The 13,825-nt window shown below is 37.7% G+C and overlaps 3 protein-coding genes across 14 annotated transcripts; 1 reads left to right on the top strand and 2 right to left on the bottom strand.

Annotated features, from left to right (window-relative positions):
• Positions 1 to 763: 763 nt before the first annotated feature.
• On the bottom strand, positions 764 to 2,719 carry LOC112203110 (F-box protein SKIP19). The gene is made up of 4 exons (XM_024344127.1): positions 2,382 to 2,719; positions 1,597 to 1,814; positions 942 to 1,491; positions 764 to 854 (listed from the first exon to the last, which is right to left on the bottom strand). The coding sequence occupies exons 1-4, from the start codon at positions 2,717 to 2,719 to the stop codon at positions 764 to 766; spliced, it is 1,197 nt and encodes a 398-aa protein (XP_024199895.1).
• Positions 2,718 to 9,004, top strand: LOC112167671. The gene is made up of 5 exons (XM_040505718.1): positions 2,718 to 2,758; positions 7,157 to 7,283; positions 8,005 to 8,105; positions 8,359 to 8,464; positions 8,777 to 9,004. The coding sequence occupies exons 1-5, from the start codon at positions 2,718 to 2,720 to the stop codon at positions 8,846 to 8,848; spliced, it is 447 nt and encodes a 148-aa protein (XP_040361652.1). The 3' UTR covers positions 8,849 to 9,004.
• A 1,109-nt stretch (positions 9,005 to 10,113) lies between these two features.
• LOC112201478 lies at positions 10,114 to 13,075 on the bottom strand. Of its 12 annotated transcripts, none has more exons than XR_005800134.1 (4): positions 12,838 to 13,070; positions 11,335 to 12,743; positions 11,134 to 11,228; positions 10,114 to 10,463 (listed from the first exon to the last, which is right to left on the bottom strand). XR_005800134.1 is itself a non-coding variant. In XM_024342356.2 (4 exons), the coding sequence occupies exons 1-4, from the start codon at positions 12,854 to 12,856 to the stop codon at positions 10,461 to 10,463; spliced, it is 450 nt and encodes a 149-aa protein (XP_024198124.1). In that variant the 5' UTR covers positions 12,857 to 13,075; the 3' UTR covers positions 10,114 to 10,460. The 12 variants fall into 12 exon arrangements, 4 of the variants coding, with proteins under 4 accessions (XP_024198124.1, XP_024198122.1, XP_040362686.1 ...); XR_005800135.1 differs by having other exon boundaries at positions 10,114 to 10,439; XR_005800136.1 differs by having other exon boundaries at positions 10,114 to 10,434.
• Between the last annotated feature and the right edge of the window lie 750 nt (positions 13,076 to 13,825).

The following is a 13,825-nucleotide window of genomic DNA, read 5'->3' as shown; positions in this document are numbered from 1 at the left end:
CACGTATGAGTGCGTCGACAATAAAATAAATGTTTCGCACGCGCGAGCGCAGTCCTTCCGCACACGTAAGGCGTGTGCAGGAAGGCTAGTGACAATAATATAAACTGTAGCATTCATTACTTTAACATGCTAAATCTCAACTTTGTAATACAGTTCTGCAATTTTATTTTTGGCCAAATACAGCTAGCAAGTTTAATTGGTCTTTTACAGTAGAAGTCATACAAATAAACTGAACCCCTAACAACTAACTTTCGCAGTTAATCATATTTCATTATAAACAGTTGGTGATATATATGGAAGGGTAAACTTTGTGGTTTGTTTAATTTTGAAAGAAAAATTTTAAAAGCAATCAAGTGAAGTAAACAGAAGCTTGAATGATTTGTTTGATAGATGATTCTGAGATGTATTGGACATGGAGTGTTTAGAGGCGATTGTTAAGGCCTCAAAATACTATAACAGCAGAGTAATGACTATCAACTGGAGGAGAGTATTGAACAAGACCAATTCAGAAAGAGTTCAACTCTACCAATCCAGAGCCTCAGAGACTCGTGCATTTCCTTCCCCAATCCCAACTATGTAAAATAAAATTATTAAGTCAATTTTTGGAAGTCCTTTATGGAGAAGATATACTGTATTTATTACTGAGGTTGATCAGTTAGAGGTTTGCTACTCAACTACTAATTACTAAGAGCCAAAATCCTAGATGTGTTGAATCCACACTGGTTGGATATGTTTAGAATTTAAGACTTAATTTGGGATTATTTCAAACAGTCTCTTTCACTCTCAAAGACACCACCTTATTGATAATAATCCACTCATAAAAGACACCATTTAATGGAGATCGTTTAAGATACCTACAACAACTGTACGTCAAGAAAAATGAAATCATGTTGAAATGTGTAGTACTAACAAATGATCTCAGATAGGTGATGATGAAATACCTCTCAGCGATATAATATTTAAGGAGCTCATTAGTGCCAAAGTTCTCAACATTGATGTCAACCAGATTACCACAGCTACGCTCAATGGCATGTTCACACAACTCATGGAAGAAGAAGGGCTTGTAGTCGTCAAAATCAAAATTATTGCGCATGTCAATGGTGCACCACATCAGAGGGTCCTTCCATATTTTGAACCACTTGGAGCAGACCTTCTGAGCGGAAGTGAGGATGTCAATCCCTCCAAGCCTTGACAGTATTGATGCCGTAACTTTGTCTGGGAGTTCTGTCCATTTAAAACAATAAGCTTCAGATCTAGCTACAAATTCTTTGCTCTCAGTGGAATCATGGGGAAGCCACAATTTCTTAATTCGTTCAGCACATGTACTTCTCCAATCTCCCTCCATATTGAGAATGAAACAATGGCGCAGGTCAAGTGAGACAAGATCAGGACAACAATCAAGAATGCTTGACAAGCCATCATCTGTCAACTTATTCCCAAAAAGCTGGAGGTGTCGTAAACCATGCATGGTTCCTGCTATAGCAAGTGCCTCTGCATCATAATCCACATTCCAATGAAAGGGTACTTGATTTCTTTTTCGGTAAGCATCAAGAATACGTGAATAATAATCACTGAAATGAAACTCGTATGGCCAGCGGCCGTCTTGTGAAAACTGACACCACTCTTTGTTGAACTTGAATGATTTCAAAAAGGGGCAAGAGCGGCCAAGCACTTCTACAGCTTCATGCGAGATATTATCGCATAGAGAAATGTCAAGTTCCTCCAACAATGGAAGTTTTAAAGCCACTTTACTCAATCCCGCATCTGATATGTCATCACAACACAACAGTCGGAGACGTCTGATTCCACTCGAGCTATAAAAGGTATTAGATGCATGTGTTAAATGGTCACGCATATAAAAATCCACTCAAAGTAATTCTACAGGAAAATAATAATTAATTGGAAGAAACATATTGTACATGACTACATGTATAAACTTGTCTATTTTACACAATATCAGAGAGGACAGATGCTAGAAAGTCAAGGATATCAGTAAATTCATCTACTTGTATGTTAATGTAATTCTATTTTCACAAAAGAAGAATAAAAGAAAAAAAATAAACTATGAGGTCACTATAAAGTTCTCCCATACACACTTATCAATGGCATGAGATGTCAACTAGAATGTCCTGCAACTTTATAGGGAGGGATTCTGCACTGACATCATCAGATACAAACCTTGAATTCCTCATTTTCACAGGCTCACAAGCAAAAACTTCAATCACCCACTTAAATCACCAAATGCATTTAACAAAAACAGATACATATCAGCAACAACAACTATGAAAACCCCCTTCCAACTATTTGGAACCCCGAAACAAAAAATCCAATCAAACTGACCAAGAAATTCTAAACAGATCAAAACATCCAACACTTCATACCTATCAGTGATATACTCAAGCAGCTCATCGGTGCCGAAGTGCTCAATGTTAATATCGACCAGATTACCAGAGCTCCGATTAACGGCGTGGCGGCACATCTCCTCCAAGTGGTAGTTTATGTCTTCGAGATCGCCATCGTTGCGCATGTCAATCTTGCGCCAGATGAGAGGGTCCTTGCAGACTTTGCGCCATTTCATGCATACTTTCTGAGCGCTCTCCAGGATCTCGATCGCTCCCAGCCGTGAGAGTATCGATGCGGTAGCATTATCAGGAAGCTCCGTCCAGTGTCGGGAGATCCTCTTTCGTCCAGGGGTGGTTCCATGAGAGGATACGCTCATGGCGGGATTTAGGGTTTCAGTGTTCGGGGAGAGCAAAAGGTATTTCTTGGGAAATGAGAGAGAGCGGGTGCTCGCTTTTAAATTGGGGGTCTGAGCGATTTTGGGCCCGATAATGCGTAATTTGTTATTTTTTTTGGGCTATCGGACCATAGATATTTGGGCGGCAATTTTTCTCCCCAATTGTATTTTTGAACATAAAGGGATCAAAAAGGGGGTTGAAACTAGCACCTCGACGCCCTCGTAATACAAACCACTCTCTGTCCATGCACATGTTCGTTGAAAAATTACTCATGGAGAGAGGTGTTATCTCTCAAAGGTGGGTACCAATTTCAATCGCCTAAAAGAAATCAAATAAAACAATTGTCTAAAAGATATCACAAGCAACATAAATTACTGAAAGAAAACTAAACGGGGCGCGCGAATTCAATTTAGATAGTTTTAAAAGATTGTATTTAGTTTTTATAATTCTAATGAATTTTGCGGAATTTATGGATTCTATTACTTTCATATTGACTTTAACTTAGTTTAATGAATTCAATAATCATAATTTGACTGAATTTTTAATAATTTCTTTCCTTTTTTAAATAATTTTATTAAAGTACGGCTATTGCCACCCTACTAAATAGGTGATCAAAAATGTTCACTTGGTCAGTTATTGACCAAGAAAATAATGCTCAACCACCCTTGGATGTAAATCTAATGGCAGAGAGAATTATTATTAAGTTTAGGTGTTTTGTTTTCCACCCTTGGATGTAAATCTAAGGATTATTGAGTATAAATTCTTTGGTCAGCAACTGACTAGGTGAACACTACTGAATATGTTATTTACCGTATGTATAACTCATTTGTTAAATCAAGACTAAAGTATACTCTAATACAAAATTACCATTGGAGATAATACTTAATTTTCATTTTATCCTACAAAACACTTGCAACTATATCAAGCCTTCATTCTCAATCTCATCATTTATAGTTACATCCTGACACCTTCATTCTCAGTCTCATCATTCATTGTTACTGAACTCATGAATATCTTAATAAGGAGTGTACATACCAGCACATACTTTGGACTGTCACATAGTCTTCATACTAGTACCAGACCCTGTAGGATTACCCAAATGCCAGGTTTAGGGGCCGGACCAATACCTAGCCAGGTGGTCTCCAAAAGGGCGGCACCTTGAGTGATTCAGAGCAACACTCAGCCCGATAGGGCTCCCCAAAGTATGCATCAAAACCATCCCCAGAACCTGTCAGATAGGGGAACCGCATCCCACATCGAAGATGTGGAAAAACCCTTCCCTTGCTAGGAGTATATAAATAAAGCTCAACCACTTTCACAAAGGTAATAACTTCTAAATCTTGTACTGTTACTCTATCAAATTACATACATAGCCTTACTTAAGCATCAGAGATGGATAAATCGACCAACTTGGTATGTACCTCTGATGCTGTGTATTTCCTTTGACAAGGTCCCGAATTCATCTTCTTGTTCGTCAACGGCTACTGCATTCTATCAGGCTACACCGGAGAAACTAACAGAAACAAGGAGATTCCTCCTTTAAAAAGGAATGCAAAGGGACTTGGTTACTTTTCTTGCACAATGGGTGTGGATAGCAACGGCCACCATGCAAAACCTTCTACTCATTATGCTGTTATGACTTGTAACTGTTATGGTCTCACCCACTGGCTTGGACATTATCCGAATCGGGATCAATGTACTCCATAATTAGGACCAAAAACAAAATCAAAATATCTAGTATCATTTGGTGTAGTGGCATAAAATTTTCTTTTGCAATTGGGAGGTCGTGAGTTTGACTCACAATAGGCTAGTTACTCTATATGAGTTGTTTGATTTGATAATAAAAAAATAAAAAAACACGAAATCAAAATCTGCTGCCGGGACCGACAACAGTTCATATGAGACCAAACGAATGACGATAAGAACTTCCAACCTTCGTACTCTCTTTGCTCTTTATATAAACTTCTGCGTGGAGAAGAGAAATTGTTTCTTGAACTCTCTTTAGATGTCATGTACTTGAATTCTCTCATATCACCATTTTCAGTTTTATTTGACATATTGTGTGAGCATCCACAACTCGGTCAAATAAACTGTTTTTTTTTTTCGTTCTTTTTTTTTTTTTTGCATTCATGGTTTTCTTATCATTAAGACAGTACAAAGTGAAAATATAGGCATTTTTCCTCGAAGACGACCATAATAGCAAAGAATCCGGTACAAGACTAAAATGAAGATGATTATCATCGCTCCAAAGAAATAATGATTTAACTGTCATCATGAGAAATTGAGAATGACAAAAGAAGCCATGTATATATAATAGAGAAAATAGATCATATTAAGTTTAGTCCCTCAAATTTTAGGCCAAACATCAGTTTAGTCCCTCTTTTTTTTTTAAGGGCAAAATACTGTTTAGTCTCTGTAGTTATAGGGTCTCAACGTTTCAGTCCCTGACGTTTCAATTTCACCTAAAAACTCCCTAAACTCTTAAATTTAACCCAATTGGTCCTTGCTGTCAACTTTCCGTCAAAAACTCTGTCATTTTGCTGACGTGGCACTCATTCTACAGTAAAATGACTATTTTACCCTCACTGACAAAAAAAAAAGTTCTCTTTTTTTTTTTTACTCTCTTTTTTTTTTTTTTTTTAACTCTTTTTTTTTATTTTATATTTGTTCTCTCTCTTTTTTTTTTTTTTAACTCTCTTTTTTTTTTTTTTTTTTTTTCTTTTTTTAATTTGTTCTCTTTTTTTGGGCCAATGATAAAAGAGGTCATTTTAAAGTGTCTTATTATAATTCAGGACACACAAATGTTCCCATGATAATTAAGGTCACCTTTTAACAACCTGCCACTAAAATTAAGCATAATTACTAAAGCTGCCACTGGCACATCGAGCCCGTCTGAACCCTTAATCAACTGCTCTCTCTCTCTCTCTCTCTCTCTGTTTGGACCCAAAATGAGCATTTTGGCCTGACAAGGCACGTTTTGGAGAAATTGAGCCAATGTCAGTGGCTCAAGCTATATATTGTCGACAAGTTCGATATATATATTTAGAGGCTAAATAAAGCCTACTGTGGAAGCATGGAAATGGAAAGTCAACTTTAGCACATTTTCCTACTTCGGCTAGGAGAAACCGAGCTAAACAGAAGGAGCGGCCGCCTGACCAAATGAACTCGAAATGGGCTGAAACTCTGCAGATCCATTCTAGACATCCTAAGAAACATTTCTTATGAAGAGTGCAAGATCCAGATAGAAGTGAAAGGCCTTCAAAAGATCAGTCCAATGTTCTGCAGAAGCAAAATTGGAAAACTGGACCTGTAAGGGGTCCAACAGCATTTCCGGCCCAACCACTATACTAAAAGCTCTGAAATTTTACCAGAATGATCTACACTCATAGTGGAACATTTGTTATGAAGACGTCAAGGCCAAAATATGAATTCCTGATGGAGATATACATGAAGGAATACAGGAGCCGAAAGTGCTTCCTTATATCCAAAATTCATCATTCCTTATCTCCCAAATTCATCATTCCTTATCTCCTTTTCTCCGAAATTCATCATTTCTATCTCCATTAATGCTCCATCTCCACCTCCCTTATCTCCAATTAGTGCTCCACTTTCATTTGTTTAATGCCAAAGTAGTTGGCATGGTAGCTTATAAATAGAGGTTACATTGAAACACCAAAACACACATTCACAACAACAACATCTCTAAGATGATCTAAGTTCTCTCTAGAGCAACCTCTCTAAGAGCAACTCCTCTCCTTCTCTTTCTCTTACCGGTGATCTCACTCCTAGTCCTAGTCTTCTCAGAAGCCGACTTTCAGTGCCACCAAACCCTCTGTCAACGTACTTCGGTCCTAGTCTCCTCGACGGTAGTGCCGCGACCACAACGGTTACAGAACCAGCCAAGCAAGGGTAACGCCCTAGCAACCCAGCCAAGCTAAAGTCACGCTTTAGCAAGTTCTCCTCACTTCCCAGTGGTTCTCGCTCTGCTCGATCTACAACATCGAGTATCGATTGTGATTTTCAAGAAGCTCAGCAAAAGTCCTCACCACGAGGCACAAAGAATCCCATGACGAGGTTGGTGCTCTCCTCGTCCACAATCTCTTGAAAGAAGTCAGGTCAAGGGACACCCCCGATGACAGCACCCGAACGGTGCTGGCACGCCCGCGCAAGAAAAGAGACTGTTGACCAGCTGCAACAAAATTGGAGCCAAAACACAAACCTCGAGAGTATGAATGGTGACCATGAATGGTGGCCATGCCTTTTCACGACGGCAACATCCACGACTTGATTGAGATTCGATACCTCGACGTTCGCTAAGTAAGTACTTTTCCAGTGCAGCGATTCAATTCTTGACTAGATTGGGTTTCGATTATGTGATTCTTTTTTGTTTTGATTGATTGAGTTTTCGTTCTGTATAGGATGTTGATCACAGCTTGCAGATGCACTCATCATTGGTACAACGGCTTTCTCACAGAGTTGGAGGTTTGCTTCAACTTCACAGCTTCTTATTTGCTAAATGATAATGGAAATTCGGAAATTCTCTTGGTAAATATGCATCATTCATTTTCTCTGTGTTTTTTTTTCTTTTTTCATTTTTACGTTCTCAATTTTGTTGGTTTGTTAATAATGACATGCTATAGATGCACTGTGAAGTGAAGAATGTGATAATCTAAGACATTGGGAATTTAGCAATATTAAGCAGCCAAAGAATGTGTAATAATTTTGGTGCCACCAACTGCAAATTTAAAGCATTTTATTGGCAGAATTGAGAATTAGAGCACTTAAGTCTAGCCTTTGATTTCTTCTTGTAAACTTCTCAACTGAATTCAACAGCTCATTAGTACAAACACTCTGAACTTTTTGGCAGTCAGTTCTTCAATTGACAAATTATTGTATAACACAGAATGGTGTGAACTATGCAAACGCCATTGCTACATGTTTCCTATCTTCTAACTTCGTTGATTAACTACATCATTGTTTTTTAGAACAAGGCTTATTAAATATCAATTTAAACTTGATCCACCTAATTATTAAGCCATTTTTGAATTTCTTTTGTGTTTTTGCATATGAGTATGTGTGTGGTGTTGTATGGTGGACTAGGAGCTATGAAGCTTAAATGTTCCATAACCCATCACCGCCTTGATGCATGGTAAAATAGGTGTGTACTATTTTTTATTTTTTATTTTTTATTTATCTATCCTAACAATGTGGTAAATTAGGTTGTGCATTATTTTTATTTATTTGTGGTTGGGTTTGTGTATCAAAGTTTAACAGAATAGTAGATGTCCATGGTGTTCGGAATATGAAAGATCCTCGAGGTATAGAGACAATTCGGTCTGGTGGCTCACTCAAGGAGAAAGAAGTGTGGTATGAAACTCGTGCTTTCCTAATTGTGCTACACATAAATAATTCTGACGCGTAGATTTGGTTCTTGATTGCAACATGGGTCCTGACACTATCATTGTAAGAGTAAACTAGGAGCATATAACTTGCATTCAAATATCTCATAGCTACTGTTTTGGCATTTGATAAAATCGAGGAATTGTAACTTCTGTTTTGTACCTGTGTTGGTAAGTTTGTGATGGTTCCTTGATGATAACTTGAATATATTTGAGTGCAGGCGACTGGCAAGGAGGAAAGATGTGATGCACAGTGCGCTAAAAAGGATACTAGTTGGTTTAAAACAACATATCATCGAGTCAAATCTATGTTTTGTAGCTGTGTTGGTAAGTTTATTTTCACATTTATTGTAACGCTGGGCTTTTAGCTTAACTACTTTTAGATCTAGTAAGATTTGTTTTTGAAAACTTTATGTTATTAGAGTTTAGAAATAGCTTACCAATGAAACTAAACTGATTTAGTATGAGTATTGTTGGCAAACAAGCTCCCTTTCCTTGACTAGTTGATACCCATGTTACTCTTGCACAAATTGATTTACCCTTGGGGATAAGGGATTTTGTATTTTGTTTCTATAGAAGAACATTAACTTGTAGATGGTATAGTTCAGGTTTTAATTGATATGTGTTGGGTTTTTGCAGGGGACGATTACAAGATTAAAGTTTGGAACTACAAGATGCATAGATGTCTTTTTACTCTTCTCGGGCATCTAGATTATATTCGTCCCGTGCAATCTCACTTTTTTTATGCTTGAAGCTTTGTTGAAAGATTTGTACAATGATGTAAGTGTTATAATGGTCTATGCTACATGTGCTCTATGCACTATAGTCATTCTCATTAAGGTTTATGAACCATTCGTTTGAAGGCAATGATTTCTTATTCTTGGTCCCCATACGGAGGATTTCTTAATCTTTACAAGCAATATGCCTTTTAATTTACTGATGGTAGCTTTCTTCTAGGTTATGCCATTGTAATACACGTCACTGACTAAGTCACTAACCAAGTCACAATACATGTTGACCACGTCACTGTTATACACATATCACTGACCAAGTCACTGGCCAATAAAGTCATTGGCTAAGCCAAATCCCTAGTTAGTGAGGTCACTGGCCAAAGCATTGTTAACCTCAAGTCACTGTCAGTGACTTGGCTACTGACAGTTACTTGGTTAGTGACATGGTCAATTACTTAGTTAGTGACATGGTCAGTTACTTGGTTAGTGACATGTGATTAACAGTGACTTGGCTATTAACCTGTGACTTGGCTATTGACAGCTACTTGGTTAGTGACATGGTCAGTTACTTAGTTAGTGACATGTGATTAACAGTGACTTGGTTATTAACTTGTGACTTGGCTACTGACAGTTACTTGGTTAGTGACATGGTCAGTTACTTGGTTAGTGACATGGTCAGTTACTTAGTTAGTGACATGTGATTAACAGTGACTTGACTATTAACTTGTGACATGACTACTGACAGTTACTTGGTTAGTAACATGGTCAGTTACTTAGTTAGTGACATGTGATTAACAGTGACTTGGATATTAACTTGTGACTTGGCTACTGACAGTTACTTGATTAGTGACATGGTCAGTTACTTAGTTAGTGACATGTGATTAACAGTGACTTGGCTACTGACAGTTACTTGGTTAGTGACATGTTTAGTTACTTAGTTAGTGACATGGTCAGTTATTTAGTTAGTGACATGTAATTAACAGTGACATGTTCATGATTGTGACATGGCCAGTGACTTAAGGTTAATAGTGACGTGGCCAGTAACTTTGCCGGTGACTTGAGGTTAACACTGACTTGGTCAGGGATTGACAGTGACATGGTCCGTGACTTTATTGGTAACTTGAGGTTAACAGTTACTTGGTCAGGGATTGACAGTGACTTGATCAGTGACATATGCTGCAAATTTGCAATTGAACTTCACAAGTATTTTTTGGACAAAATGAATTCAAGCGTATGACAAAACTGTATGTTCAAAACATTAGTAAGAAGATTTTATTGTGATTCCAGGAAGATTTCAAGTGATTTTAGTCAAAGTACAACCCCAACACTTTTTCCAATTAGGACAACCTCCCATAAGCACATTAAACAAAATAAAACATAACCACAACTGGGTCTAAAGATACGGCGAGGATTTTTCTTGTCCAGAGTAAGAAGTTCCCTAGCAGCATTACAGATGTGGCTCAAAGCATACTGGACCCTCCACAAGTCCCTCTTGCGCCGAAGCCCATATTCTTCAACAAGCTTCAGCTCAACATCCAAATGTTCCTTCTCAAAAGGACGTCTTGGCTTCTCTAAACATGAACATTGTCTCATCACTATCCAAAGCCACGGAAATCATCAATTTCAACGTGCCATATAATATAACACTTCAATTCACCAAAGCAAATTTTAGCAATACACGTGTACTACATGGTGGAATAAGATATGATGAGTTTTCTCAAAAATCAAGTAATGGGACAATTTCCTTCAGTAAAGAGTAGAGATAAACTTGTCAAGAAAATGTAGATAAGAGTTTGAACCTTCACATCCCTGCTTCCATTAAGTTCATTAAGTGACAAGACTACAGTAGCTACTTGAAATTAAAGCTAATAAATATATGGGTACTACAGCTAAGTAACAAGCTAATGATAAAATCCAGATATGAACAAAACAGTCATGAAAGTGTAACCGGCCTATCCAAGGCGGCATTATGATGATCTAAGAGCTTCACACTCCATTTCTTTCTTTACAATCTCAAACAAAATAGGACAATTAGATGCATAGTAATCCAATGTTAAAGGAGGGTCACTTGCAAGTAGATGCATAGTAGTCCAATGTTAAAGGAGGCGCACTATTTCAATTTCTCTACCTAACAAAAGTCATGCTCCCTAAAATGCAATTAGATCTATCAATCCATGAATGAAATTGAAAACATAGAAAATCGCATTCACAACGTTTCAAGTCAAATAGATAGACATATAGAGATTAGAAAGCAAGGGGCCAGACCTGAACATCGTCGAAGCTTGGTTTGTGGTCTTTGAGTGAACTAGAATCGCTGAAGTAATCCAATTGGAATTTTGTTGTTGTTTGACAACCTAAAGCTTTTTGGAGATAAAATAACAAACTTGTCCCAATGTTAACTTCATATTCCCTTGACATACCAACAGAATAGCTTAAAAAACAGATCACAAAGTCAATCAATTATACCAAGACAAGATGAAAGACACCAATGGATGGAAGTGATTAATGAGAACTCTTATTACTACTACACATTCCCATAAGATATTTTAAGGAAAACTTCCTGCAAGTTATTCCAAACAGAGGCCTCCAACTTCCAAACATCAAATCAAACAGAAGGAGAATGAAACAAGAGGACATTGCAATTCACAATGAAATCTTCTCTGTCAATCAAGATAGCAAAAACAACGGACAAAAGTTACTGGTTATCAATAGTATCATACCTTCATAATTTCACATTGATTATTAATGCTTATCAACATGTTAATTAAAATAGTTTCAATATGTAAGTTACGGACTCCACTTCAACTAATGTCAAAATAGTTCAGTGACACATCCTACATGATGATACACTTGGATCCTTTTGAACATAGCAACTCAAAATTGCTCAAAAAGGTTCCAAACTCAAAAGTTGACAACGCAAGCTAGTTTCCAAGAAATCAAAGGATGGAAAACTAATATTATCTTTGCTGCTCACTTCTGTCGCATTTGAAACATCCAATGCAAAACAAGACAGGTTGAAGTGAACCAAAGGAAGCTGGCAGTCATGACAACTTAAAAGCTAATGGCAGGGATTCCGAGGTTGGCATCTAAGTTGCACACAAAGTGACAAATCTATTATGTAATTCTGTTTGGTGACATGATTTACTCCTCTAGAAACAGATTAGAAATGAAATGTTGTGTTAAGATCTGTTTTACACCAGCAATTGAAAATGTTGACCTGAATCCCTCAACTAAATTACTTCCTCTTTTAGAGACTTTACAGGTTCACTTTATAAAAACTCTAACCTCAAGATGGTTTCATAATTGATTCCAACCTGAAAAAATCTGAAAACTCATTAATTAAAGATTTACAAGCAATGTCCCGTAGCTGGCCATCTTCAGGATCATGTAGCTATTTTCTTCTACTATCGTCAAATGACTCAAATTCCCTAAAAACCCTTTAATGCTTCCGACCTGATAGTTTTTTAAACCACATGGTACTACCATAATCAAAGGCTTTCTATATTGGCATACAAGCACCAGAATCCAATTAATAATGCTTTTCAGTAAAAGATAAAAGAATCAAAGTACTAGAACAAGAAATACCTCAAGGCCTTTAAGATGGAATCATCACCCAAGTTCTTAGTAACATTATTAACTACTCCCTTCTTCTTCAACCAAAACCTTCTCCTTTTCTTCTTCTTGCCACTCCCACCATCGGTCGAAAACCTAACGATCCCCTCCTTGACCTGATCCTCACAGTCGCTCGCCCACGGCAGCACCAGAGACCGAGAAACAGAAGTGATGGAGCGCAGCGGAGTCGCATCGTCTAAGACAGCGTCGTTTTGCGGATCAGAGTCCGTGATCTCGGCGGCGGGCATGAAGAGGTCTAGTACCTTATTCCAATCCAAGTTTCAGAACCTTTAATTCACCACAATTACAAATACCAGAGTTGAAAAAAGCTAGGGAGAATTGAGAAAAGAGTCACACATGTTGGTAAGGAGATCATCGTAATGCCTCATCTGTGCGTTTGGCTCCTATCTCTGGAGACGTCGATCGTCGAAGGCTCGCCGAATTGCTAGTATCGCTTCAAGAACACGCCCACTGATCCCAAGGACGCGTCATTCTTTGCCATTGACACTCCAGAGAGGAAGTTTGTGTCAGTGCGGAGGAGGAGAAGAATATAGAGAGAGATTTGGCTTGAAGGGCATAATCGGAATCAAAAAAATTAAAAACTGACATTTTTAACGTCACTCTATTAGTAATAAGGACTAAATTAATATTACTAACAATTTATAATGGACTTTTTTATCAAGTGGGAAACTAGGTGACATTTTTATCATTTCACACTCTAATGTGACATTTTCCATCATTTCCCTCTCTTTTTTCTAAACTTTCTTCTCTCTCTCTTTGTTTTTTTTTTTTGGTTTTCTCTTTTTTTTTGCCTACTCTCTCTCTCTCTCTCTCTAACTCTCTTTTCTCTTTCTTTTTGTTTACCTCTCTTTTTTTTTTTTAACTCTCTTTTCTCTCTCTCTTTTTTTTTTTTTACCTACTATCTTTTCTTTTAACCTCTTCTTCTTCCACTCTTTCGTCTCCATCCACGTCATCACTGCAAACCCAAGCTAAGAGTGCAGACTATTGTGATCTTCCCGCCATCATCTCGCAAGCCAAAACCTTGTCGGCCCACCACCGTTGGTGTGCTCGCCGCTCCGAGCAAGTGCTGGCCATTCCACCATACATCCATCATCTCCGTCATGCCAGCAAGCACCACCATCCCTCCCAATCACCCTTTTTTGCAGTTGTTTTAATATTTTATTAATATCTTATGAGGTATCATGATATAAATTTAATATTACTATAAAATTTTTAAAACATTTGAAATTAATAAACGGGTCAGATTAGTGGATCGGGTATCCTTTAATCCGGCAGATATGGATTTGGATCGAGCTATCAATGATCCACCGGGTTAACCAAGCGG

This window comes from Rosa chinensis, chromosome 5 (genome assembly GCF_002994745.2).
Source record: "Rosa chinensis cultivar Old Blush chromosome 5, RchiOBHm-V2, whole genome shotgun sequence".
NCBI lineage: Eukaryota > Viridiplantae > Streptophyta > Magnoliopsida > Rosales > Rosaceae > Rosa > Rosa chinensis.
This window is presented reverse-complemented; position numbering and strand designations above follow the sequence as displayed.